Source organism: Taudactylus pleione, unplaced genomic scaffold, assembly GCF_031769625.1.
Source record: "Taudactylus pleione unplaced genomic scaffold, aTauple2 ptg000007l, whole genome shotgun sequence".
Classification (NCBI taxonomy): domain Eukaryota; kingdom Metazoa; phylum Chordata; class Amphibia; order Anura; family Myobatrachidae; genus Taudactylus; species Taudactylus pleione.
In genome coordinates this window covers 28729130-28755624 of record NW_028284410.1, presented here as the reverse complement: position 1 = coordinate 28755624, position 26495 = coordinate 28729130, and the positions used below count along the sequence as shown (strand labels likewise).

The 26495-nt window shown below is 40.7% G+C and overlaps 1 protein-coding gene across 1 annotated transcript in view; it reads right to left on the bottom strand.

The window, feature by feature from the left end:
- The window catches only part of CSMD2 (CUB and Sushi multiple domains 2), a 1115355-nt gene that overhangs the window by 331351 nt on the left and 757509 nt on the right, over positions 1–26495 (bottom strand). The window contains exon 6 of the mRNA XM_088462676.1: positions 7965–8077. Coding sequence (XP_088318802.1) covers positions 7965–8077 — 113 coding nt within the window. The remainder of the gene's footprint in view (positions 1–7964; positions 8078–26495) is intronic.

The window sequence follows — 26495 nt, the reverse complement described above, 5'->3', positions numbered from 1 at the left end:
TATGTGTCTGTATGTAATGCTTGCCACTGGCCTACCAATAAGTCTTCAAAACTCAAGTCTAGCCAATAGCTGCCGCCTCTCCCATATGTTCACTGATATTCAGGGGATGCAGTCAGGAAGCTGATGGTCGCAATGCTGACCGCGGGCTTCCCGACTGTCAAATCCCGGCAAGGTACTAATGACAGGCGTCGAAATCCCGACGCCTGTCACTAGACCTACGCTGGGAGCAAAACACCCGGCATACCGATCGAAGGTAAGCCGGGCATGGACAGCCTTTAGGTTAGGGGCTCCCGGGGGGGACTTAGGGTTAGGCAGCCCCCCAGGAAGGTTAGGGTTAGGCTAGGGGAAGCGGGGGGTTAGGGTTAGGCACCCCCTGGGGAAACTTAGGTTTAGGCTGCGGGGAAGGGGGGTTAACTTTAGGCACTTAGTGGGGTTAGGGTTAGGCACTTGGGGGGGAGGTTAGAGTTAGGCACCCCTAAAGAAGGGTTAGGGGGTAGAATAGGGTTAGTTGTACTTACCTTTTGTAGCTTCGAGATATTCACCCCTGCCGGGCTTCCGCTGTCGGGATTTCAACCACCGGCCATGTGGCCGGTGGTAAAACATACTGATTCCATATTCAATAGCCCCTGTGTTTTATATGTGGGGTAATATACTGTATGTTTACTTGGGAAGTAGTTAGACAATGATATCAGAAGACTGGGCTCTAAATGCCAGACAGTGGTGTTGGAAAACGTAATCTAGATAACTGGCACTAAATCAGGCAGGCAAAAGAACAGTCAGGTCACAGTAAAGGCCTGGGTCATGTGATAATTAACACTGGTCAGGTCACAAGCAAAAAAGCTGCAGAGAAGGATAATAAAAGATCATTAACATGTAAGATCGAGATGACAGCAAGACATACTCACTTTACCAATTTATCAGGGATGAGGTTTGTGTGTGAGGTAGCGTGAATTGAGTCATCACAACCGCACCCCTCTCAATGTTTTGCCTTGATTCCCGGCATTACATCAGAAAGGGAGAATCTCATTATTAAGCCTCTTGACCCCACCCATTTTACCTTAGAAGAGGCAGGTTGCAGGAGAGTTGCCTACTTTCCTGAGAGCTGGGTAACTCTCTCCCAAATTTGTGAGTGTCCCAGAAATTCTTAGAGAGTGGGCAAGTGCGCAGTAAGAGCAACAACGAAAGTCAAAGAAGCAACACTGAAACAAGCAAATAATGCACTGGTAATCGGAATTAGAATTAGACAAGTCCTCAAAGCTGATAATGAAACAATGCCTCACACCTGACTACATGCAGACTGGTCATGGGAGATTTATGACAACTGCTAAAGGCAGTAGATCCAAATTGGGTGCCACAGGGCACTTGCAGGGGTGCCACGGGTTGGCGCCCAGGAACAAATCAAATCAAATTATTTATGGTCAATGTGATGGGCAAAACTGGTGCTATTGGCTGCCAGTACTAAAATGTGCGGACAAGCAGAGGCACAACCCTGTCCGCCCCCACATAACTGAATCTAAGGATGAAAGGTCAGCACAATTTTCTTCATTTGACAATTTTTTCTGAATTTCTCAATAGAAAACTTTTGGCCTAGGGATGCCATGAAATATCACTGACTTAACGATTAACAGTACGGTAAGCAGGAGCACACCTGAGTTAGAGTATATTACTGTTTCTGACACTTAGGTCTTACACATTAGTTTTTCATACAGTCTTCCCACACAAAAGGTAGTTTTACAGATAAAATATTGCGCTGAAATAGTCGTAATCTGTAAACTAAAGTATATAAATAATTTTAAATTTATATGTATATCATCAGAAAATTTATATTTGTGTGGTGGCAAAATGGCATTTCATGACTTCATGAGAGAATACATGGATCTGGATCCTTAATATTATTTCTAAATTTATTCAAGCACTAAATATAATAGAATATCAAAATCATGTGGTCTAATATAGGGCTGCTATTTGCATCATACTTGCCGACTCTATAAATCTTCTCCCTGGGAGAAGCCCGGGGAGGATATTCTGTTGACATCTTCGGGGGGTGCGGCCAGACTGTATACATCATTAGGCCCCATCCCACAACAGGAAAAGGCCGTGATTTGCAGGTCTGCCAGTAGGGGGCGGGACTAAATGTCACAATTTGCAACATTTTAGCCCTGTTGTGGACCCTAAAATTCTCAGTTAAATCTCCCCATCCTACCCACTTCACTAGGAAGTGGGCAGGATGCGGGAGATATGCCTGTGGTGCAGGGGGTTACCCAAAAAATCATGAACCCCCGCAATTTTCAGGAGAATAGGCATGTATGATTTGCATCAATAAGGTAATTATGCCAATTTCCTAACAGACACAAATTTTCAGGTAAATAATATTAACCACACATCACACAAATGTTGTTGTTTTTTATAATTTTTTATAATTCGCTTTTAATAATAAGAATAAAAGTTATATTTTAAGGAGTCATATCACTAAGGATAATGTCACCGGTATGCACCTAGAGAATCGCAAAGGACAGCTCTCCCGGTACGATCTGTACTTTGCAATAGAGGGACTTTTGGGTATATGACCCAGAAGTCCCTCTAGTATCATTCTGAGCATGCAGGGTCCAAACTCCGGGATGTATCGCATTCCATAGTTTGGTACATGTGGCAAAACCCCCACAAACTGCATTTTCGGGGGTTTTACCCACCTTGATAGTTCTGTGTGCCCCAAAATAGAATACTTTTCTTCTTCTTGCTTTGATTGGCATACACATATGGCCAGGAGGGTCCCCATGCCAAGTAGTATTGCTAGGTGAGAGGACTGATGTCGGTAAGTGGGTGGAGAGCTTTATTTTTACAGTAACAGTGCTAGTTTCCCCTAAACTGCCTGCAATTTAGGGTTTTAAACACAGTTGCACAGTGATGAACATTACAGGCGATTTGAGTTTTTACCCTCCAATCAGCTGGATAATAAATCTGGAGGACAAAACCAATAGTGATCAAACATGACAGAAATTCTCTGAATTATAAATTTACCCAGAAGATTAGCGTGAATTGTTGGCCTGATTCAGAGCCGGACGCTCTGACCAGAGCGCTCATTCTGAATCAGTGCCCTCCTACCTTAAGATGGAGTGGCCTCCCACAGCATATGCGAGCGGCCAAAAATATGGTCGCGATGGTCAAGACCATCGAGACCATCGGGCTTACGACGAGACCCTTGTGGTAGGGTCTCGTTGCCGCAAGCCCTGGAGTGATTTTGGCTCTATCAGAGCCAAAATCACTCCCACTGACATCACTAGTGATGTCAGTGGGGCCGGACTCAGACGGTAGGCGCTCCCATGGGAACGCCTCCGTCTGGCAACCACGCCCCTGGCACGCCCACTAAAGGGGACATCCTGTCAGTCACCATCGACAGCATGACCCCTTTAGTGTGAGACCCATAACGACGGCTTGGCCGTCGTTATTCGGGTCTCGCGCATGCGCACGGCGGAGCTCCCTCCGTCGTGCGCATGCGCATTGGGGGAACATCGACCCACTCGCGAGCGTCCTGCGCTCGCGAGCGGGTCTGAATGACCCCCTGTATACTAAGCAATACTTAAAAAATTATGCTCATCACATCAATACATTTTCCTAACATGCAATCATATATTATTGGTCAATTGATGTGAGTATCTAAAACATGTCTAAGTACAAATAAAACAAAAAAAGTGAATAAGTAATTAAAAGGTAAATATTTATGTAAGAATGTATATATGTACAATGCACTGTTTAGTCTTACACTGTCTTCCGTACAATGGTAAAAATCATCCGTAAGTATAGAACAAAAAGCTGAAGTGGCAAAGCATAGCATGTGAGTTATTCCAGTTGTGAGATCTTTCCCCTGTGAATCTAATAATATGTAAACTAAGGGAACCCACACAGGTTATTCAATTATACTTGAAGTGAGGATTTGCCTTGATGCTGTGCCCAGGGCAATTTAATTCTGTACCGCGGCAGCCAGCGATAAGCCTGCAGGCTGCAATTAATGTAGATTTCTGTTTATCTCCTCCTGAGGCTGGAACAGAAATCTACAGTAAGTAGGGCTTTCTGTCCTTATTGTGGCTGAAGCAAATGCGTTAGCCCGTAGCTCTGGGTACTTATACCGGGATCTATGGGTTGACGTGTGTTATCCGCAAATTTACCGTGTGAGGAACAACAAATCACTAAAAAATGTGTAGTGTGTATGCACTACATTGTGTATTGCGCCCTCCCGTGAGGTTGTCAACCTCATCGTCTGATCTTACGTAATGCATGTAAGATCATGCGATTTGGCTGACGATCCTATGCATCGCTATGCGGGGGGGGCGGCGGCATATTGTGCGGTCGGGCACCAGATTTGTACTGACCGCCCGATATGTCGCCCGTCGGCGCTGTGATCGTTGGTGACATCGCTGCGTACACACATTGTTTAGTGTGTACCCGGCTTTACAGTAGTCACTCACTTTCCACACTAACGATTACAATTATTATTCCACGAAGTTATGTATCAATTGTTACCAATGGCCGGGATATTAAATTCATTTAGGCAGGGCCATTTTTGCTTTCTGTTTCTTGTCACTGGATATATTAATAAATCATGTGCTCAATCCAATTAGCCATGAAGGGTGTGAGTTGCCGTTGCAACGGTGTTAAAACGCCGGCAACGGCACCACATCTCGTAACCCTCGCGGCTGGCTCCAAGCCCAACTTCGCATAATTTTGCTCAGAGCCCAATGGGGCTGCGAGCACTTTTTGCGAATTCGTGCTGCCATCAAATGCATCCATTGTCACGCACCCTTATGTTAACCCGTATGTTATTGGATTGACCCTATGTGTTGTATTGGGATACCCTCAATGTACAGTGCTGTGTAATTGTGTAATATGTTTGCACTTCATAAATAAATACATAAAATAATACTAAAAATACTTAATTATTTTTAAAAAGTCTCCTGCACAATCAGTAAGGTCAGAATTTTCTGCTAACAAAATTCTATAGAGAGAAACCGACAGACAAAGGTTACTACACTATTTCAACTAAACACAACTGTTAGACTGGTGTTGCATGTTATACTATTGCAGCACACTGTTGTGCACAAAAACTTCCTTACTTTAGGTATATTATTTAACTCAATAAAATGCAGGTTCTGATAAATACTATGTCCGACAACAGGCTGACTTTCGCTCAAACCCTTTTGACCATTATTCCTTAAATAATTTCAGTCACATAGTAAAAGGGGATGCGGTCAATATCCCAACTGTGGGGATTTCTGGCGGTCAGAATGCCGGCGCCGGAATCCACACACCTATCAGAATCTCGGCGCCGGCATCCCAACCGCTGGAATCCTGAAGGTAAGTAGCGGGATTAGGGGGAGGGTTAGCGATAGGGTTAAGCACTAGGGGGAGGGTTAGGGTTAGGCACGAAGGGGAGGAGGTTAGGTTTAGGGTGTGGGGAAGGGGAGGTCAGGTTTAGGCACTAGGGGGGAGGTTAGGTTAAGGCACCGGGGAGGGTGAGGGGGAGGGTTAGGGTAGGGAGAGGGGGAGGGTTAGGCTTAGGGTGAAGGGAGGGGGAGGTTAGGTTTAGGCACTAAGGGGGAGGTTAGATTAAGGCACTGGGGAGGGAGGGTTAGGGTAGGGAGAGGGTTAGGCTTAGGGTGAAAGGAGGGGGAGGTTAGGTTAAGGCACCGGGGAGGGAGGGTTAGGGTAGGGAGAGGGGGTGGGTTAGGATATCCTAACCCTGTCGGGATGCCAGCGTCTGGATTCTGACCGCCGGGATCATGAGCGCCAGCATCCTGTACCCAACCCAGTAAAAGGGATCACAATTTGCCTGAAACATTTTTTCTCTTTTTGTGAAAACAAAATTTGTGTTCGCATTAGGTTATGAAATCATGGGAATCTGACAAAGACATTAGTAGGCATTTCCTGAAAAGCTCTCAGGCATTCATCCAATCACTTCTTTATAATACTTTGTTACCTAGGATATCAGGTTTGATTCATGGGGTAAATTTACTAGACAACTGTGTGTAAAAGCCGTTGCTTCTCGGCATGTTAAGCATTACATTTAAAATCCTTACATTTTCCAATCAAAACATGCTGTGTTTTGCTTTTAATAATATTGCCATTTTAAAATTCACGCAGCTATGTGCAGAAAAGTAGCGGCATGATTAGTAGAATTACCTAAAGGTTTTTAACACTTTCAATATTCCTTATTAGTTAATCATGACCAGATGGTTTATTGATTGTAAGCAAAATGTATTTACTTATTATCAATTTGGAGAAGTTGAAACAGGATATAATTATGTCTTGGATTAAATGTTTCTGCTTTGAGCCCTGGGGGATTTTTACCACTGCTTCATGTTGATACTGTAGTTGTCCAACTGAAAGTGTTGAAACAGCATACCTCCCTCCCTACTGTCCGTACTTGAGGTCAAGGGAGGTGATTGGGCTTATTTGGTTAACCAAAATCAGGTGCTTTTTTGGGCAGACTCTGTGATGGGCTTAGCTGGTTTGGGTATGGGGTTTGGAAGGATCCAGTTTAATTTATTTTGTCCTGGTACTGCATATCTTAATGTTGGGAGGTACAAAACAGTGATATTAGGCTATCGAACATCTCTTCTAAATGGATACATTATTATATTGTAACAGAAAATAGAAAATTTTATATTTTTTAGACACAACCTAAAAATTCTAAGATAATATACTTTGTGAATAAATAATATGAGCTGAAGTGTACTTGGCCTGAAAAATATTTAGAAAACATCACGATTATGTCACAGAAAAGACATTATGAATAATAGGAGGACATACAACTGGATTTCAAATTATATGCAAAAGTTGTTGAAAAGTGTAAGTGCAGCGGGGCCATAACTGGGGCACACTTGCCTACCCTCCTGGAATCTGCGGGAGGCTCACGATTTTTTGGGTAGCCCCCCGCACCCCCAGATGAATAGGCACTGCTCCCGCATCCCCCCGACTTCCCAGTAAAGTGGGCCGAATGCGGAGAAATTTACCTGGAATCTGCGGTCCGACTTTAGGGGATGGGGCTTATTCATGAGATTCTATGATAATCCCCCTATTTAAATATGCGTGTTTCGTGGAATTTTGTTGTGAGGGAGAGCGGGGCCTAATGGCACAAATGGTCCGCCCCCATTACTGCCCGACTGCTGCCTCTTCCCCGGCTTCTCCCGGGGAGGACAGATCAAAAGTTGGTAAGTATAAACCTGGAGGTGTGCGACCAGTGGCGCAACATAGAGTGCATGGCACCATTGCTGCCCCACGGCCCTTGCTGCTGGCTAGCAGGGTGCCTAGAATGGCAACCTGCAGCCAGTAACTCTGCGGCAGTGCCACCTTTTGCATCGTTTGGACCCTACAGGCAGTCACCCTGTCATGTGTACAGCTGCACGGAGCATCTTCTAGATGCTCTGTGAACTGCCACGCTTCCGGGTGCTGGCTGGTCCAGCCCCTATGCGCAATGTCATGATGTCATGCGCAAAGGGGGTGGGGCTAGTAAAGGGCACATTAAACCCCTGTCACGGCACTGAAGTGCAGGATATATACTTGGGAACATGTCTTCCTATGTATTCAGCAGAAATGATTTCTAAAATCAAGTGTGACAATGACTGTAACAACAAACCCACCACCAACCTTTTAAGTACGTATGATAGTCCCTGCCCCTAGATGGGCAGAAAAATGCAATGACAAATATTCAGTGAATGATATACAGTAACAGTTTAAAGATGAAATAAGCCCATATCTTGCTATCACAAGATAAACTCTACCAATTCTTTACGTGAGTCATTTACAGTTCTGACTTTCTATAAAATCTATGGCATGGTTTATATTAGGATCACTCTGAATGTTACTGCCATTAATGTAGTTATCACTCTGAGCATGATACAGCCAATGACTTGTGTCCTCTGAATAGAATTTTTGATAGTCAGTGCTATTCTTCTTCTGCCCACACTGACCTTGGTACTGTGCACTAAATCCTTTCTGTCTGTGATTTCCATCAGATGTAAAGTGAATTCGTAGCCAGTTCTTGCTGCTGATAACTGGTGGTGGCAAATTTGATCCTGTAAACCTGAAAGAGAATACCACAATAAGTTGTTACATATAGATTTAGCTATAATTTTCAATCAGCTTGTTTTCATCTACTGATGAAGTAGACCATTTTAATCTTTAGTAGCTAGACTAAAAACCATTCTCATTCATGGAGTAAGAGTAGCGTCTACATCGATTGAGCTAATTCCATATTTATTACGATGTTTCTATCAAAAAATGGTTTTATCCAATCTAAATAATAAGAATAATAATTGCTGTGTCTAATAAAAAGAGAAGATAGATACCTAGGTTGCAGGTAAAGTGATACTGTTCCAATATTAATAATTCTGATTGCAAATATGTTTTGTCCATCTGCAATAACATATGTGACTGTAGAGGAAAGTCCAATTACATAATCTTTAAATTACATAACATTTTAAATGGTCAAAGTTCTGTTGGTGGTGTTCTGAGACCTGTACAGGAATCTGACCAATCACAGTTACAAATGAATATGACACAACTTAAACACAGTAAAGACTATCACCGATCCCAACTATCTGCAAAAATGCACACACTGGAGCCAAAATTACCCTTCTTTTGAGTCATTTGCAGAGTTTATCCATACAGATGTACAATTCAGTGGTGGGGAATTTGCAAATGTGGTGAATTTGCAGCCAAAGACTGTCTCCCCAAAAGAAATACATTGTGCAATTTAATTTAATTTAAATGCTGTGAATGCATCATTATTAAATACACAATGCTAAATTTTTTGCCATTACTGTAGAGCACATTCAGTGAACAGCAAGATTAATCACTAGGGGGCCTATTTAATAAGCCCAAGAAAGGACTTGCTTTTTACATTTGTTTTTTGCCTTCAGGGCTATTTAACAAAGACGTAATGCAACATATATCAGCGATAACTGCTCCGTTCCCCCTCTTTACATTCACATAGATTCCTATAGGGGCTGTGTAAAAGCCCAATTTAAAAACCTGCAAGGTTAGTAGTATCTAAACTGAGTAAAGTCATTGTGTAAGTGATTACTTTACTATTCAGGCTTTGCAGGGACAAGCTCCTATAGGAGCTCATGTCCCTGCCTGTAAATACTGATAAATAGGTCCGATACATAATTTCTTATTGCTGTGATATACATGATAAGAAATTATAATTGGTGGGGCTAAAAATAGACCTCTATTGAAGAAACCTCCACAAACAGCTTTTCTGTTGGTCACACTACTGGAAAGTGGCCTTCTATCACTGCTTGTCACAGTGATGGAAAACCTTATATCATTATGGTTTACTGAGAAACTGGGCCAATTTTGGTACATGAATATGATCTGTGAGATAGATAGATAGATAGATAGATAGATAGATAGATTACACATGTAGATAGATAGATAGATAGATAGATAGATAGATAGATAGATAGATAGATAGATAGATAGATAGATAGATAGATAGATAGATAGATAGATAGATAGATTACACATGTAGATAGATAGATAGATAGATAGATAGATAGATAGATAGATAGATAGATAGATTACACATGTAGATAGATAGATAGATAGATAGATAGATAGATAGATAGATAGATAGATAGATAGATAGATAGATAGATAGATAGATAGATAGATTACACATGTAGATAGATAGATAGATTACACATGTAGATAGATAGATAGATAGATAGATTACACATGTAGATAGATAGATAGATAGATAGATAGATAGATAGATTACACATGTAGATAGATAGAAAGATAGATAGATAGATAGATAGATAGATAGATAGATAGATAGATAGATAGATTACACATGTAGATAGATAGATAGATAGATTACACATGTAGATAGATAGATAGATAGATAGATAGATTACACATGTAGATAGATAGATAGATAGATAGATAGATAGATAGATTACACATGTAGATAGATAGATAGATAGATAGATAGATAGATAGATAGATAGATAGATAGATAGATAGATTACACATGTAGATAGATAGATAGATTACACATGTAGATAGATAGATAGATAGATAGATAGATAGATAGATAGATAGATAGATAGATAGATTACACATGTAGATAGATAGATAGATAGATAGATAGATAGATAACACATGTAGATAGACAGACAGACAGACAGACAGATAGATAGACAGAATAGAGATAGATAGATAGATAGATAGATAGATAGATAAGCAAAAAAAAATATTTTGCAGGTATAAAGTACCACCGTAATCCCAGTTAAATAATCTTCAACATGTATGGCATGGGGAACTATTCAACAGAGATAGACAACAAATCGTATCGCTGACGAAGCAATGTATGTTAGTGTACCATAAATAAGTGCCTTGAATTGCCTTAGTATGCTTAACCTAAAAATCTAGTTATTATGCTACATGAATAACTTAGTAGACCTGCACAATTTTGCCATAAACATGTGTTATCAAAATGTCCACATATCTGCTTGTTCTACATTGGACTTGAAAAACGATATTTTCATTTCTGTACAGCTCTCTCCCTTCCGGGAGGGAGCTGAATGTCTACTTACAGCAGGGGCGTGGCCAGGTAATGATGAAGTATTGGGGGCAGGGCCGGGCACATGACTGCGCGATCGCGCCATTGTGGCCCCACCCCCTCTTCACAATGCCGAAATTAACGGGATTGTGAAGCAGGGGGCGGGGCCACGATGATGCGATTCAGCACGAATCGCGTCACGGCACTCCCAGCTGCGGGGGTTTCTATCTTTACTCTGAGGGGGGCTTGTCTGCCTTTCCGGGGGTCCAGGAGCAGCACCCAATATTCGTGAGGCTCCCGGCTAAATCGGGAGGGCAGGCAAGCCTGGGCATAACCCATTTTCCATTATGGAAAAAGCCAGGCCAGGGAGGGATCTTTTAAATTCACCCCAGTAGGCTGGATGCTCCTCCCCTCTCTGATACAGCTACATGTTTAATGCACAGTAGGTAACTCCCAAAGTATAGTCATAGCTATTTGCTATGACTATACTTTAAACTCTACGCTGGGACAGCATCTTATCGAATGTGCTGTTCCGTTTCTAAATTGTTCCAAAGTATTGTAGCAACTCTCATGGCTATAAATAGAGGCAATAAGAGATGTTATTTATCTGTGTGCATTAATAATGTACCTCCTCATGTTTTTCTAACACTGATAAATGCTACTACAAGAATGTATTTTGACACCACGGGGTAGAGACCTAAGTGACTATGCACTGCAATGAGAACATTTAGGGTCGGATTAATTAGATGTGGTCATTTTAAATCTGGGAATAAGTTCTCGGGTAGCACGTTTGTGGCACCCATTATCAGGGCATTTAGCCTCCCCAGGTTTGAACAGAAATCCATGTTAACTGCAGCCTGCAGAGTTGATCGCGTGCCACCACGGGCTATAATTGAATAGGCCGGGCAGATCAATTAGCCCGCAGTAGTTAACCACGGCTAATTGAATCTGGCCCATAGACTCTGTTATTTAGTAGTGCCTCATAAGGAGGACATTCTTGTTTATTAGATGTACTAGAGCATTCGATATTACAACTATGTTACTGCTCATTAATATTAACCCCCAATCATAAGGGTTACACAATGCTCTCTGTGAAGTCAGAAATACTTAATTAAAATGTCACTTTGTGTTCAGAGAACTGTAAACCCGCTCATTTGTATGTGCAAGTTTGAATCCATACATTTAATATATAAGTGTGCTGAAGCCTGGTAGGGTAATCAGTTTAAATACTACAACCAGCATTAGCCACTTGCCTGGGTCCCCTTGGAGAGAACAGACGTATACAACATGTACAGGGGGCATTTTCTATTCACCTGCTTAAACACAATACAACAATAAATATAGACTGAAAACACAAAATGCTCTCTATTTATTTTATTTTTTTCTGAAAAACTAAAGACCTCCTGAGTTGTAAAGTGACTTGTGGAATTACTTCTGAAGTGTGTACCTGTACCAGTCATAAAATTATGGTCCTTTATAAAGTAAAATGACTCCGTAAATAACAGGACCGTATACCTAAGTTGGCAATTTACAATTATGGTGGATGAATGGGTCTCTTCAGGTGAACACTGTTAAAGTGGCCTGTTCTTGTAGATCTATAGAAAAGAATTTGTATACATGGCTCTTACACACCCACCTGGACTCCATTTTATTTCAATGCAACAGTGTGAGCAGGTGGAACACAAAAGAGTTTGTGTATGGAGGATTTCTGCAGTGACTACACCTGGCATCTGTGGAAAATGACTACAAACTGCTATGAATGAATAAATAATGGTGAGCTGTTTGGCAAATACTAAGATTTTCAGCTGTTGATAGATATTTGGCAATGATTTAGGGATTTTAAAACCACAAATATGACAAATAATATAGAAAAATATCTCCTAAGTGATAGGTGCGCAACACAGCAACTTACTGTAGGCTATTCATCTAGTTATGGAGAAAATGTTCTCCACTGCAGTCAGAAGGTACATCCAAAGTGCAGGAGACAACTGCGTTTGACATGGTAGACAGTCAATGGAGAACACTCTATTTACCCCAATATTTTCACTTGCAGTTAATGCAATTAAATGGATCAGATGTTGGAAACCCTGTGCAGCAATGAGAACGCTCCCAACTGCATGCACAAAAGCTAGTGGGTATGGGGTAACTTCAACCAATGTTGAGAGCTCTAGGTAACATACGTATTAGTTGGCCCACCCTCCTTGTTTGTCAAATATATAGCCGCGATAAACTGAATCTGACTAATCCAGGCTCCTCAATGCCCATTGGATTTTTAGGTATGAGCATAGGATGCCTTGAAGATGAAATGCCAATGAGCATTAAATGGCATTATAAAATGCTAATACAATTGAGTATATTAGTGGCAGTGAGCATGGCTGTAGCAGAGTGAAAATGTGTCCTATGCCGGCTCCAGTCCCAAACATGTGACATCATGACATCACAACTGGGGGGGTTTCCAGGACCAGGGAGTAGCTAAGCAAACAGAACTCTTCAGGTGGCGGCATTCCTGGTTGCAGGGTGCAGATCCATGCACCCTGCAAGTCAAATGCATATGCCATATTGCAATGACAGTGCTGTTCCCTAGGCTCTGCATCTTGGGTGGCAGCACCACTCGCAAACCGAGTTACCACCCTGGCAGTGGGTAAGGAGACTAAGGGCCTGACTCAGAGATGGATGCAATGCCGATTTTTATGCACATTGAGCGATTGTTCGCCATTGCGCATGCGTGTCAGCCACACTGCACATGCACAGCAATTGTTTTGTGATCACGATCTATTCGCAAAGTGAGTGACGAGAAGTCATCATTTGGGGGACGTAACGGAGGGTGGCTAAGCAAACGCAGGCATGTCTGACTGTTGAAATGCCATTTCATGGGAGTGCATAAATTAGTTGTTGTGATATCTTGTGCAACACAGCCCCTACACTGCAGTGTAATGTGCCATGTTTTAACTTAAAGACCGTGCACTACACCTCCTCCTCCATGTGGTGCAGGGCCTGTGTAATCTATTACTATAAAGCTGTACAGTCCTGACAGTCTGCGGCAGCCACTCCTTTTAAATGTTTTTTGGGCGGCGAGTCACCCCTTTGCCCCCCCCCCATTCCAACCCCCATGTGCAGCAGGCTGCTATACATCGATGTTACCGATGAGTCATTCAACCATTGTAACTGATGTTATAAAGTGACATAGCAAGTATACGCATGGCTATCGGCAGCAAAAGCAATTTATGTGAAATTAATTACAAGTATAGGCTACTGCATATATTCATGATGTTGGCAAGTATCAAACCATACTGACCGACTTTTAGCTCCCTCCTTCTGGGAGGGAGCTGTCTGTCTTTCACAGTGGGGGGCGTGTCACTGCAAAAGGGGTCACGTTTAACAGCAATGTGAAGCAGGGGTCGGGGCCATGATGATGCGATTCAGCGCGAATCGCATCACGGATCTCCCCTGCTGCCGGGGTTTATCGTGGAACTGCGTGGAGGGGGGGGTCGCCGGGGCCCGGGAGGCTTGCCTGCCTTTCCGGGGCGCCAGGAGCGGCACCCGATTATCGGGAGGCTCCCAGCTGAATCGGGAGGGTAGGCAAGTATGTATCAAACCAAGCTCACACACCAAGAATAGTAGACCTTTTTTTAGGTAAAACAAGTTGTAGTGAGTATTAGACCTTAGATCTTTCAAGAGTGATATCTTGAAAAATAGTTATGCCTGAGAACACTGGGACAGATATGCGACGTCATTCTTTTGCTGCAATCATAAGACTGTCATGTAACCTGTGAGACTCGCTCTCTCACTATACTCAACACAGCTGGTGGTGCAGGAGTCAATTTCCATTATGTTTCCATTGTCTTCTTGTTACTTTTCCAAAAGGTACTTCAAACTCGCTACTAGGGAAAACTAATTTAAATCTCTGATAAAAATTAGTACAAACAGAAGATCTAAGTAATGAATGTGATTATTTTTATATCAATTCCAGTTAAATGGAGCTTCATTAGTAGAATCTGGCAAAGAAAAGAAAGCCTATTCTATTAATTAGTCGCATTAGAGATAGAAGAATATTTTCAACTTTTGGAGAGCTGCTGAACTCACGCAGTGAGACTTTGTTCCTAATGAAAAGTACACACACTGAATAGAAATCCTCAAAAAGAAAGAAAAATCACAGTCAAAGCCACAGTGCACTCTATCCACAGTCTATTTCCACTATCCCTATCAAGACCTAGAGGTCTATTTAATAAACTGTCTCCCACAAAATTCATGACTATTTCCACATGAATAACTGACATTTAATTTAGAGATGAGCGGTTCAGGTTTACTCGGTTATGTTCGGATCTCAAAAACAGCTTTTTATTGGCTGTCTCTCACTCGTTTTGGATAGCCAATAAGATAAATCCAAACTTGCGCTAATTTGGCGAAAAGAACAGAGTCAAAACAGAACTGCTCATCTCTAATTTAAGTACTGGGGGTATTTAAAACAGAAGATATCACAATTATCTCCTGTGTTAAACCATGTACCGCTGAAGACCATTGTCCGCAAAGTCCTCTATGAGAACATCAGAGTTTGTCTCTGATAGTTAATGTCATCTACTGATGGCATTAGCAGTTTCTTCCAAAGAGCTATTGAAGAGCGAAAAGTAATCTCTTTAGAAGCCTACAGTAACACGGCTGGAATATAATCTGGCAAAGTAATTTCTTGCAGGTACGATTAACTGTTTAAAAGTTGTTTTCCTATTCACTGGGTCAGATGCTTATTAGGTAGGTGTCCTGGCATGAATACAATGATAAATTACCCCCAAACTACATCTCTTAATGCTGCGCATATTATTTTATGAAAACATAAAACATAGCATTTATTAGGTATATGTTAAACATATAAAAATAAAGGACCTACCACAGATATACAAATCAAGGGCAGATACTTATTTTAAAACACCAAAGAATCATATTCACATAAATGGAAGAAAGCTAGTGAAATATGAACAGGTAATCATTTGACAATGATCAATTGATTGAATCTAAGTATACCACAGTCACAGTTATAAGGTTAAATGTAACTATTTTGGTGCTATGACCTAATAATTAGAACTGCAAAAGGGAAAAAAATCAAAGTACAATGATCAATTGACAATCAAAATATATATTGTATTCATGGTAACATAATTAAACGTCATTAGGTGTGTACAATAATTAGAGGAACCGTGACTCCTCAGAAAGCCTGGCAATAGCTGAAATATAAAATACATATAAATTCACATATATATATATATAACAAATATAGATTGCTGTACTAGCATATCAGAATGTGAGTATTTGTTGTATCCCTTGACACCCAAAATTGGACATAGAAGAGGGACACCAAAACAGCCATATATAGTATCTGCCTCAGGTACCCTGAATAGACAGTATATATATAGTAGGAATCAGTCAGAAAGTAAAATGCTACTCCCTTTGCGCAGTGGCCGGGCAGCAGCTGCTGCATATCATTATAGTAATTAGTGAATGATATGTGAGTGTACTACCCACTCACCAAGGGGTGAGAATAAGTATATTGAGTCTCTTCTTTCAGACCCAGCTAGAGGAAGGAGCCTGATAATACAGTGCAGGAACCTACCCTAACAGTGGTCTAATGAGAGTACTGATTGTAGCATAGTGTAAGATAAAGAACACAGTATAGAGTCAGGATCTGAGCTGCTGCCAATCACATACCAAGTGGTTTTGGTGAATGTTAGAAGCCAGGTCCCGTTCACAGTGATAAGAAAAAAGATAGACAATAGCTGCATAGATAACATTGGTAGATAAAGGCTCTGTTACTTTGCTAAGTATTGCAGTGACACTGAATCTTTCCCAATATGTTGGTTACACAGAGCGCTAGGAAAAGGAAAAAGTTTAGTCTAGAGTGGGTACCTGATTGCGCTATTCGTGAGCAGGCAGCGGCTTCACAGATTGTACTTAACTCCTGCCCTTATGCATACCATTTAGCCATCTAACTCTAATTTATGCTGGCTTTATTGTGGCCATGTAGGGACCCTACTGCATATTTTTTGGTCCTGTCCTAAGATCTCCACCTTGTGGAAGTCTGTCTTTTCCCTCATCTCGAAGATTTCCCAATCCCATATTACCCCATGCCCGATTCTAGCTATGTTCCATGTACCGGGCAGAGCTACTATGCCAAACGACACATATATAATGGGCCATACCCTCATTTCCACCAAACTTTTACTAGCCCATTAATGGCACACAACTACTATCCCCACTATGGAAGCTGTTGAGAGAAGTATACAGTCCCATTATGAGTTAGAAGTGGCCAGAGTCCCGGATTTATCCTCGGCCTCCAACCCTCATATTCGATGGTTTGGTTGGAACGAATATTGGATGTAAAAAAATCATTAAAAACCCTGTGTCTTAATTTTATTTTTTTTCTCTAAAAAAGTTTATTAACAAGTTATATATATGTATGAATATACATTTATATATCTGTGCCTACAATAGTATGTTTTTATTTCAAATTGATAATCTGAAATTTGTATGCAGTCGTATATATATTGAATGTAATCTTGGTGTGTACCCCATTACCCTATCCCCCCCCCCTATTTTTCTCTTCTGTAACCCCTTCCCTACCCTTTTTTTTCTTACATTCTGTATTTGTTTTTTTTATACATATCTTTATATACTTTAAATAAAAAGCAATATGGTAAACAAATACATATATCACTGATGATGGAGAAAGAAGCAATGTATCTGATCCTGCAGTATCTAAGCTGCTACTTAATGATACAGTATGTTGCTCACTGAATTTATGATTTGTGCAAGCAACCATGGAAGAACAGCATACTGGATAACTGAAGTTATGGTTCACCCATATTTTATGTGGTAATGATATTGGAGTGGAAAAGGTCAAAATCTTATTATATATTAAAAGACTATTGTACCTACAGTAAGCACTGCATTTTCTTTCATACAGATGGTTGGCAGGTGCCTTCTACCACCTGAGTCTGCCACTCTGCTCCCCATAGAACTGTGACTGCAGCTGTATGGCTCCTGCTGTAAGTATGAAGCCTCTTCTGTTCTGTGCAATGAAGCTCCAAATGGGGCTTCACAGTGGAAGTGGCAATCAAATCAGTAGGGAGGTTCCAAACAACCAGCACTTTCCCTTTTTGCATCATTCTAATTACGCCACATAAGGTATAAATCTCAGCTCCAGTAATGATACTTGTTTTCCCATAACTGAAGCTACTGATGAACTAAAATATCAGGACAAGACGGCCTACCCCTATGCCTGGTTTACCGTATTTGGGCTCTAACAGGAAGTATGGAGCTTATATTAGGACTTGCAGAACTCCAGACCACATGGGTGTTCCAAGTTTTAATTTCAAAATCATGGGAGCCCTAACCATAGTTGAAACTTGCCACTAATATATTTGAATTGTATTTTTTATATTTGTGCCAATGGTTCCTTGTCATTAATGCAATGCTCCATTATAATTAATTATTATATTTCATTTAGGAAGGATAAGTGGTTATACTTTGCCAAGAGTCTGTTCAATCTATGTATTCTGCAATATACTGTATCTATTTTACAGACTGGGAAAATGTGGTTTAAATATTGTCTATACAAACTGGGAAGACAGAGAATCTCACTGCTCAGACTGTAAGAATGAGATTTGGGTTTTATATCCTTCAATGATTCCTAAAAATGTTTTATATTTCAGTTTGAAAAAAGAAGTTAAAATACATGAGAACTGAACTGGCTCATGAAATCACAATGAAATTACTGTTAACGTCGTTCAGTTTTAGGGAATAACGCTACAGATCCTGTCACTGCAGATGGAGAACTGTGTTGTTTGTCTTGGCTTTTCCAGTGTTTGGAAACTGGTAATGCAAATGTGGTGATCCAGGTGCTTCAGTGCAAGTTAATTACAACTACGCTTTACAGTGAGCTATGCAGTGACTATCAAGCACTTGGTGAACTAATCCCGCAGCGTGATTTGCCAGCCATTGCTTAACAATTGGTGGCAGGCAGAACATGTTATGAGCTCTAGTTCAAAGCAGCTGGTGAGGCACTTGGTATTTTTCTTTTTAAAAGGTCCAGTTATTTATACAATCGAATAACAATAAAACGATAAAAACAGAAACAAATTTCTATTTATCAGTTATTACCATCAACATATTAGTCAAAATTGCTTTTCAGGTTGTGATTTCATTTCTCTCTCTAGTATTTTAGTGTGGCATATATTACACATTTTGTTTGTTTGACTATAACATATTTTCAATAATGCTATACTGCCTTGCTATCTTTTTTTACTTGGGATGAGGCAGATAATTCAGAGAAGCTCCATCTTTTGAGTGTGAGGGGTATATTTACTAAAGTGTGGGTTTTTAGAAGTGCAGATATTTCCCATAGCAACCAATCAGATTCTACTTAACATATATCTAACACCTTATAAAAGATAATAGCTAGAATCTGATTGGTTGCTATGGGCAACATCTCCACTTCTAAAAACCCGCATTTTAGTAATATCCCCCTGATAGTCCACCCAAATGGAAACACTTATTATGTCCATGCAGGAGTGGAGGATCTATTAGACAACAAATCCACTGCTTTTTATCTACTTTAAATCTACTTTCTCATATATCTTTTGTATTGCAGATGACCAAACAATTGACCGATACTAAAACTTGAAAGATACAAATACTTGAACATGCAAAGTCCAAATATAAGATGATGAGATAATAATAATAATAAATTCTCATGAAGCGTCACTCCACATGTCTGGTAATTCATGGGCCAGTCATGGACACGCTATCATGTGGAAAGATGACGTCAGGAGTGATTCAGAGGTGGGCAAGTCCGGATCGGTGCTGCATCTTCGGATCTGAGAATTTATGCAAATGCCACAGGCATTTATGTCTTTTGTTAAAAGATGCCTACTGTCGGCTTCTCAGATCCATCGTCTGCTTCCAAAGTTGCAGCATTGGCTAAATATCGCAAACATTGGAAGGGTTCTCATACACCTGAGAAGCCCTATGGTTACTCTGAATGCCCGCTGCAACTAATTTGCTGAGGCCAATGAATCTGTGTCCAAGGACGCAGTTGCTGGTTTCGTCATGCCACAGAAACAAAGCTGGCACTCCTCCTTTTTCTAAAACGCATCCTCTCCCCACCCATAAACACTCTAAACGCCTACAGGCTGTCCATCAAAGTCCCAGTAACAACAGTGCAACCAGAGCTGCAACACCATAGCAGCACATGCACACTGCGGACCTGGCATGCACAGAAAAAGACAATTTTGGTCATTTGCGACTGAATCAGGACAGTATCCATCTCTGAATCAGGTCCATCAACTAGTGTTTTGATGGCAGAGTTTTACATATCTCTCAGCTTCAGATAAGAGATGGATGCCTCACTAGTACTTGTTATTGCTTCAAAAGATTTTCCATTTGACAGGGAGCTCTGATTGTGACTGTTTCCTGGGAGGTGTGGAAGAACCAGAAGCACTGGGGAAGATAGGGCACGAGAATTCCATAATCTCAATCCTCCTACAGAGCTTCCTCAAAATTAAGACTATACAAGGTGGTTTTGGATTAGTGTACTTCTGTGTCCTTGTGATTGCTAGGGGATTAATTACTAACCCTGTGTTTTGCTATTAAAAGCATTGCCCTTTAAATTCTGGGCTTAAATATGCCAGGAAGCTGCGGCGTTTACAGGTCGCCACGTAGTAAATAAAACTCCCTAGAATTTTTGTAGGAAATGACAAACATTTCATTTTCTCCCAGTATGTTTATTCCACTTCTCAAGCAAAACACATAATCAAAAGTTTGAAATACTTTTTTCAACCTGCTTTTTCTCTGTAGAACTACCTTTTACTATTTCCATAAAATGTGCTGTGCATATATTGTTCAGCATTGTTCATATCTAATGCTACGTTTAGAGAGTGGATTTGTCAGATAAGCGAGTGTTTTGAATTGATATCATAAAAAAATGTTCTGGAAAATGTAAACACATCCAGGCGTGAAAATGATTCTTATCTAGCATGTATTCATTTGGTAGCTTTAAAAATTAATAAGCACATTGTTTTAACCCTTCAGTAACAACTGAAACATAATTGCCGCCAACTCTGCATGGTTTTTAGACGTGGGGCCTGCTTCGCAAATGTCTTCAATCAATTAGCAGCACAGCATTCTCTGCCCTCCAGCAATGCATGTAGGAAAGGCCACCTGAATGTGGTTACTGCAGATATAAGGAGATGTCTGCTTATGACACAAATATAGGCACAAATTCACCACTAATGAGGGTGACCTGAAGATGCGGGGCAAATCTGACTTCTAGCTGGTTAGCAAAAGAGCAGTCATCACTAGCTTGTGTGTAGTGATGTGTAAAATAACTGCAGATATTATGTTATTCTCATACAAATGGCATTTCATCTTTTGTCTCTATATCAAACTCTGCAGGTCATGACTATCAGGCCAGAAGTGATGTGGGTAGTCAGCATTGCTATTATCCAAAGGTAAACAAAAATGAATGTACATGTAATTTGTAACAGTCTTTAAGAACATTCAAATTAAGTCTCAAAAATTGAGGGAGATGTATCAAACCATGGAGAGAGATAAAGTACCAACCAATCAGCTTTTAACTGACAATTTCATACACAGCCTGTAAAATGACAGTTAGAAGCTGATTGGTTAGTACATTATCTCTCTCCACTTTATCTCTATCCAAGGTTTGCTATATTTTCCCCCAGTCAGTGGGATGTCATGATAACCCCAACCCTTTTTTGGACAATTACAAGGGCTTTGTTGTTTTTATGACAACTTTAACTCATTAAAAAGCAGTATAGCACTAAAAAGGGAGGAGGCAGCCAGATTGTAAGAGCAGGGGGGCGTGATGTGAATTTTGAGGCGGGGCTGAGCGATCGCGTCATCGTAGCCACAAAATCTGGGCCTCGACTTTTCATGAAATATTGTTTTTTCTTTGCTTTGTCATTTCTGTTTATAGTAAGGGCTAAATTGGCAGTTTTGGTTTTCCGGCAGTTTTGTGGCGATTTTACAATCCGCCGATTTGCTAATGTTAAAACATCCACAAAACCGCATAGAAACCACACTTTAGAATAGAACTGAATATCGAAGCACTATTGATTTTTAGACCATGAAAGAATAGATACAAATAGAGGACCTGATTCAGAGCCGCTCGTAAGCGGCCGCTAGCTCGCTCCGAGCGATGTTCGCACATATGCGCATGCGTATGGGTCGTAATGCGCATGCGCCAACCAGTCATTGCGGCCAGAAATCGTGCGCTCGCAAAACAGCGAGGGCCTGCTAATTTGAGTGACAGAATGAGGCGTTTGTAGGTGGTAACAGGGGAAGGTGCTTGAAAACGGGGAGTGGAGATCCGAACGCAGGCGTGCCAAACGGTCAAAACGGGCGTTTAATGGGAGTGCAAAATTAACAAAGCAGCATCATCGACCACGTCACTTGGTTGTCTGTTAGCCTGAACTGCTCGCAGTGATTGCGGAAGTAAAACCTACCACAAGCACTGCGAGCAGTTCAGACGCCTTTCAATGTACTCGATTAATCTAATAAATAGCGGAGATGACGAATGATGTGAACGGCCAGGGGGCGTCTTCACAAAATAGCGAGCGCATGTTTCGTTCGCTCGCTCAGACATAGAGGCGTTAACAGACCGCAATGAGCGAGCGCTCAATTTAAATAGCCGGCCCCTTTTTCTGAACGACCGTTCTCAAATAGCGTCCGGCTATGAATCAGGCACAGAGTCCCTTGATTTATTACATTTTTAAAACCACAGGAATACTGCCAGATACCTGGCCCAGACAGGTGTGATTGCTAAAACAACAGGTAATTGATTGATTTTGACATGCAAGATTCAGTGACAAGAAATAGAATATTGTCCAATTTGATTATGGAGGCGTATGATGTCTCTCACCAGACACCACAGGGCTTAAAAACAAAAACACACGTATCTCCAACAGACCAAGCAAGAAACAAGACAACTTTCAAAAAACTCACCACAATCAGCAATCACTTTATAACTTTCTCCCACTACTTTCCTATAACTTTCTCCTACTACTTTCCTATAACTTTCTCCTACTACTTTCCTATAACTTTCTCCCACTACTTTCCTATGACTTTCTCCTACTACTTTCCTATAACTTTCTCCCACTACTTTCCTATAACTTTCTCCCACTACTTTCCTATAACTTTCTCCTACTACTTTCCTATAACTTTCTCCTACTACTTTCCTATAACTTTCTCCCACTACTTTCCTATAACTTTCTCCTACTACTTTCCTATAACTTTCTCCTACTACTTTCCTATAACTTTCTCCCACTACTTTCCTATAACTTTCTCCTACTACTTTCCTATAACTTTCTCCTTCTCCTTTTAAACTCCTCACAAACCCACAAAGTGAAAGAGATGGTGCCCAGCTGGGCTTTCTATGATGCCAATAGAAAGGTACTTTCAATAACAAATAGAAGAGCACCATTGAAATATGAATCAAATAGCTTCTAATCCACAGCAGTTTGGATAGAACACACAATATGGTGGGTTGTCATTTCTAATCTGGCGGATCACTGCCGGCAATACTACTGCTATAAGTTTTACCAGGTGTCACCTACAAACAAATCCTTGTTCTGTAATGCCCTTGCAGGATAGGTTCAAGGCTGGTATTTAATTTGCATTGCACATGCATGAACTTAAGTTGCAGACACATGAACTTGCCAGCCGTGTCATGCATACACATATCCCCTTGGGCTGACCCAGTAAAGTTAACTCTCATTTTAATAAATTGCTGCAATAGGTGATTTATTTATAAGCACAACAAGCCACATAAGCCTTATCGCCACATAATAATAACTACACCCCATAGTCCTTTAGTCTGACCCCTATGATTAAGGTTTGGTAAAACAAAGATTTGTTTTGCGGTTCTATCCTCATCCCCCTCCGTAAGTGAAATCACTTGAAGTAATGTACAAGTTAAAATGAAAACCCTTCATTACAGTTGTACAGTCATCTCTGGTGTGTTGCTACTTGCTCTGCATTTACCAGGGGAGGTGAGCACTGTGTTTGCAGATCTTAAAATAGTGATCTATTGATCACTAGGAGTATAACACTATTAGGACTCACGGTATAGACTTCAAACGCAAGATGGATCAATAATACAACAAGCTGCTTCCCCACGGTCTGTCTGACATTTCAGTACTGACTGTATGGTCTGCATAGAGATTAACAGATTAGTATATTGAGGCCTGATAATACTGTGTGCACCTCCCAGGCAATGCACTCATATTTCTTCATGTTTTTACATATTTTGCGTTGTTTGTTTCCAAAGCAAAAGTTTAATTTTTTATTTGAATTCATTACAATGAAACCTATACTCTCTATTGCATCTACCTTTGTTCCCTAAAAGCTATAAATGATGCAGGAAATAGAATGTAATAACATGAAATGACCACTGTCAACAACAACTGCAAAATAAATAAAAACTGAAATGTTACTTTAAAATATTCAGAACAGCGCTGGGATCACAGATGCAGCAGGGAGGTGTCTGTTTCCTACCGTTTCCTACAGACACCTACTGCTACATTAACATTCGAGAAGGACGGAATAGCACAGCCGCTTGTGAGCAGCTCTGCAATTCCGTCCATCTGTGAATCAGGCCCTTAGTCCACAGAGAGAAATAGCAAACAGTCTTTAAGAGCCGATAGGGTAATTGTAACCCAATCACATATGTAAATAATTTGGCCATGCACATGACACAATCACATTGCAATAATCTAGTCTGACTGAATTGCAATAACAATTGGTACACATGCTTCCTACAAGCTAAGCATTAAGCAGCAACCTTACACACATGTCAAAAGAGGTCAGCAACCAATGTCATCTTCCATGCTGTAGTATATATTTAACTTCTTTGGTCAATTTATCACTAAGCGGCTCCTACCCTCCTGCATTAAAGGGGACGCCGCTGCTGTTGGTCTGCCAGGTCCGGGTCCTGGCACCTGCTCAAGCGGTGGTGGTGCCGCACATGCGCATAACACCGGCTTCTAGGGGCTGCATTGGAAGCCGCTCTCTGCTAATCACAGCCTGTACATGGCAGTCCCAAGGGGAGAAAACACCTTCCACTGGGGCTGCCTGTTCTGTGCGTGACTGGCAGGTGGCACTTCCAATGGGAAGCCACCTCCAGTCACAGTGTAACCAGTCCAGTCACAGACTGCAACTGGCTCACTGAGGTGGCCCCTAGGTAAAAGCACCACTGTCACTAAGTTATTAGTAAATAAAAAGCCAATGTAGAACCTGGATCATTTTGAAAGTAACTTTCAGCTATACCGTTTTATCAAATAGACATCCACTTCCAGGCTGCCAACAATATTGTTTTAAAGCAGTCGCACTTGTACCGTAACAGTTTTTCTGAATTAAAAAACACCACATCTCCCTTAAAATTGTTTTTTTTCCCTATCTATCGTGCTTTCTCCTATTAGATGTTGTTATTTACTTGTGTTATAATTATATGCTAGTGTTATGTTTGTTGTATTGATTTCTAATCTTATTCAAAATTGTATTAAAAAAATCTATTAAATGCAAGGATAAAAAAATAACTAACAATGGGAAATTCTATACAAAAAAACCCACAAATACCCAAAAATAATATATGTGTTATTTTATACAACTTTCCCCCACTAAATATTTATAGTCAATCTCTATAACACAAAGCAGCAGAACCGTGTGTTTATCAAATAATATAACAAGGTGCTATGATGTCATTGTACAATAACCATGTTTAAAACTAAATGATGGACTTTTAGAGATGTCAAGGTAAAAAAGTCCTCCTGTTACTACCCCGCCGCGTTATGTGCTGCAGTACTATACAGGACCATAAAGTCTAGTAACTATCTGTAACAAAGGACAAACTTATACTGAGTTGGGCTAAACAGGATAACAGAAGAAGAGTGACATTGCTCTCTGTACTTAATATGCCATTGACTTCTGGAGCGAGAAGCTATGGGGGAGGAGGAGGTAGTGGTGTCTGCTGAGTTTCTCACTCAGTTACAGAAAATGCCATATTCTGCATACGTCTTAGCTATCATTGGTGGCGCAGACCTGTAATTACACGTACACACAATAAGCTACTCTTATCAGAGCTCTCAGGGGACCACATTTAAATGTGCTCCATTCAGAAGAATTTTGAAAGGAACCAACACATATCCAAGAAACATTGAAGCTAATTCACTGGTGCAATTGTAGGACAAGAGACTCAAAAGGTTGATTGGATAAGTGCCAGCAACAATGAGGATAAATGATTTTATTTTTGCTTTTTAGAAATAAAACTGATGTTTCACACACCTACGTTTACCATAGTTGGTGACTGTGAAGATGTGGGTAGTGTGAGATGGTGAATAGCAGCTGCTGCTAAGAAGTCTTTTGCCAAACTATATGGGCAGCTCGCGTTTAATAATTGTTACACATTGTACAGAACTGGATGTGCTATAAACAGAGAAGACAATGATTTAAAGCTGTAAATCATGCATCTATTCATTTAGAACTAAATGAAAGCTACACAAACTGTATCATTTCGCTCACACAAGTGCCCTGCTGCTAGCACAGATCGGATTGAAGGTCCTGGGGTGTTGGAAGTCATCTACAGCTGCTTCTGAGAGGTGAACATCTTCCTCACCCACCAAGCTCCAGATGTCCTGTCTTTGTTCAGTTGCTTTTTTCATGTCCCGTTTAAGACAAAACATCCAGAGCCTTGAATTTTATGATTAGAAAATCAAAACCCTGGTGGTTACATTTGTAACATTTTATATGACAGATGAGGTGAAAAAAATATAGAAAATAACTTTGCATGAGAACAAATGTGGAAAGCAAATAAATAAAAAGTGGGCAGAAAAATTCCATGCTGCCTGCCCTTCTGTCCAATTCAATC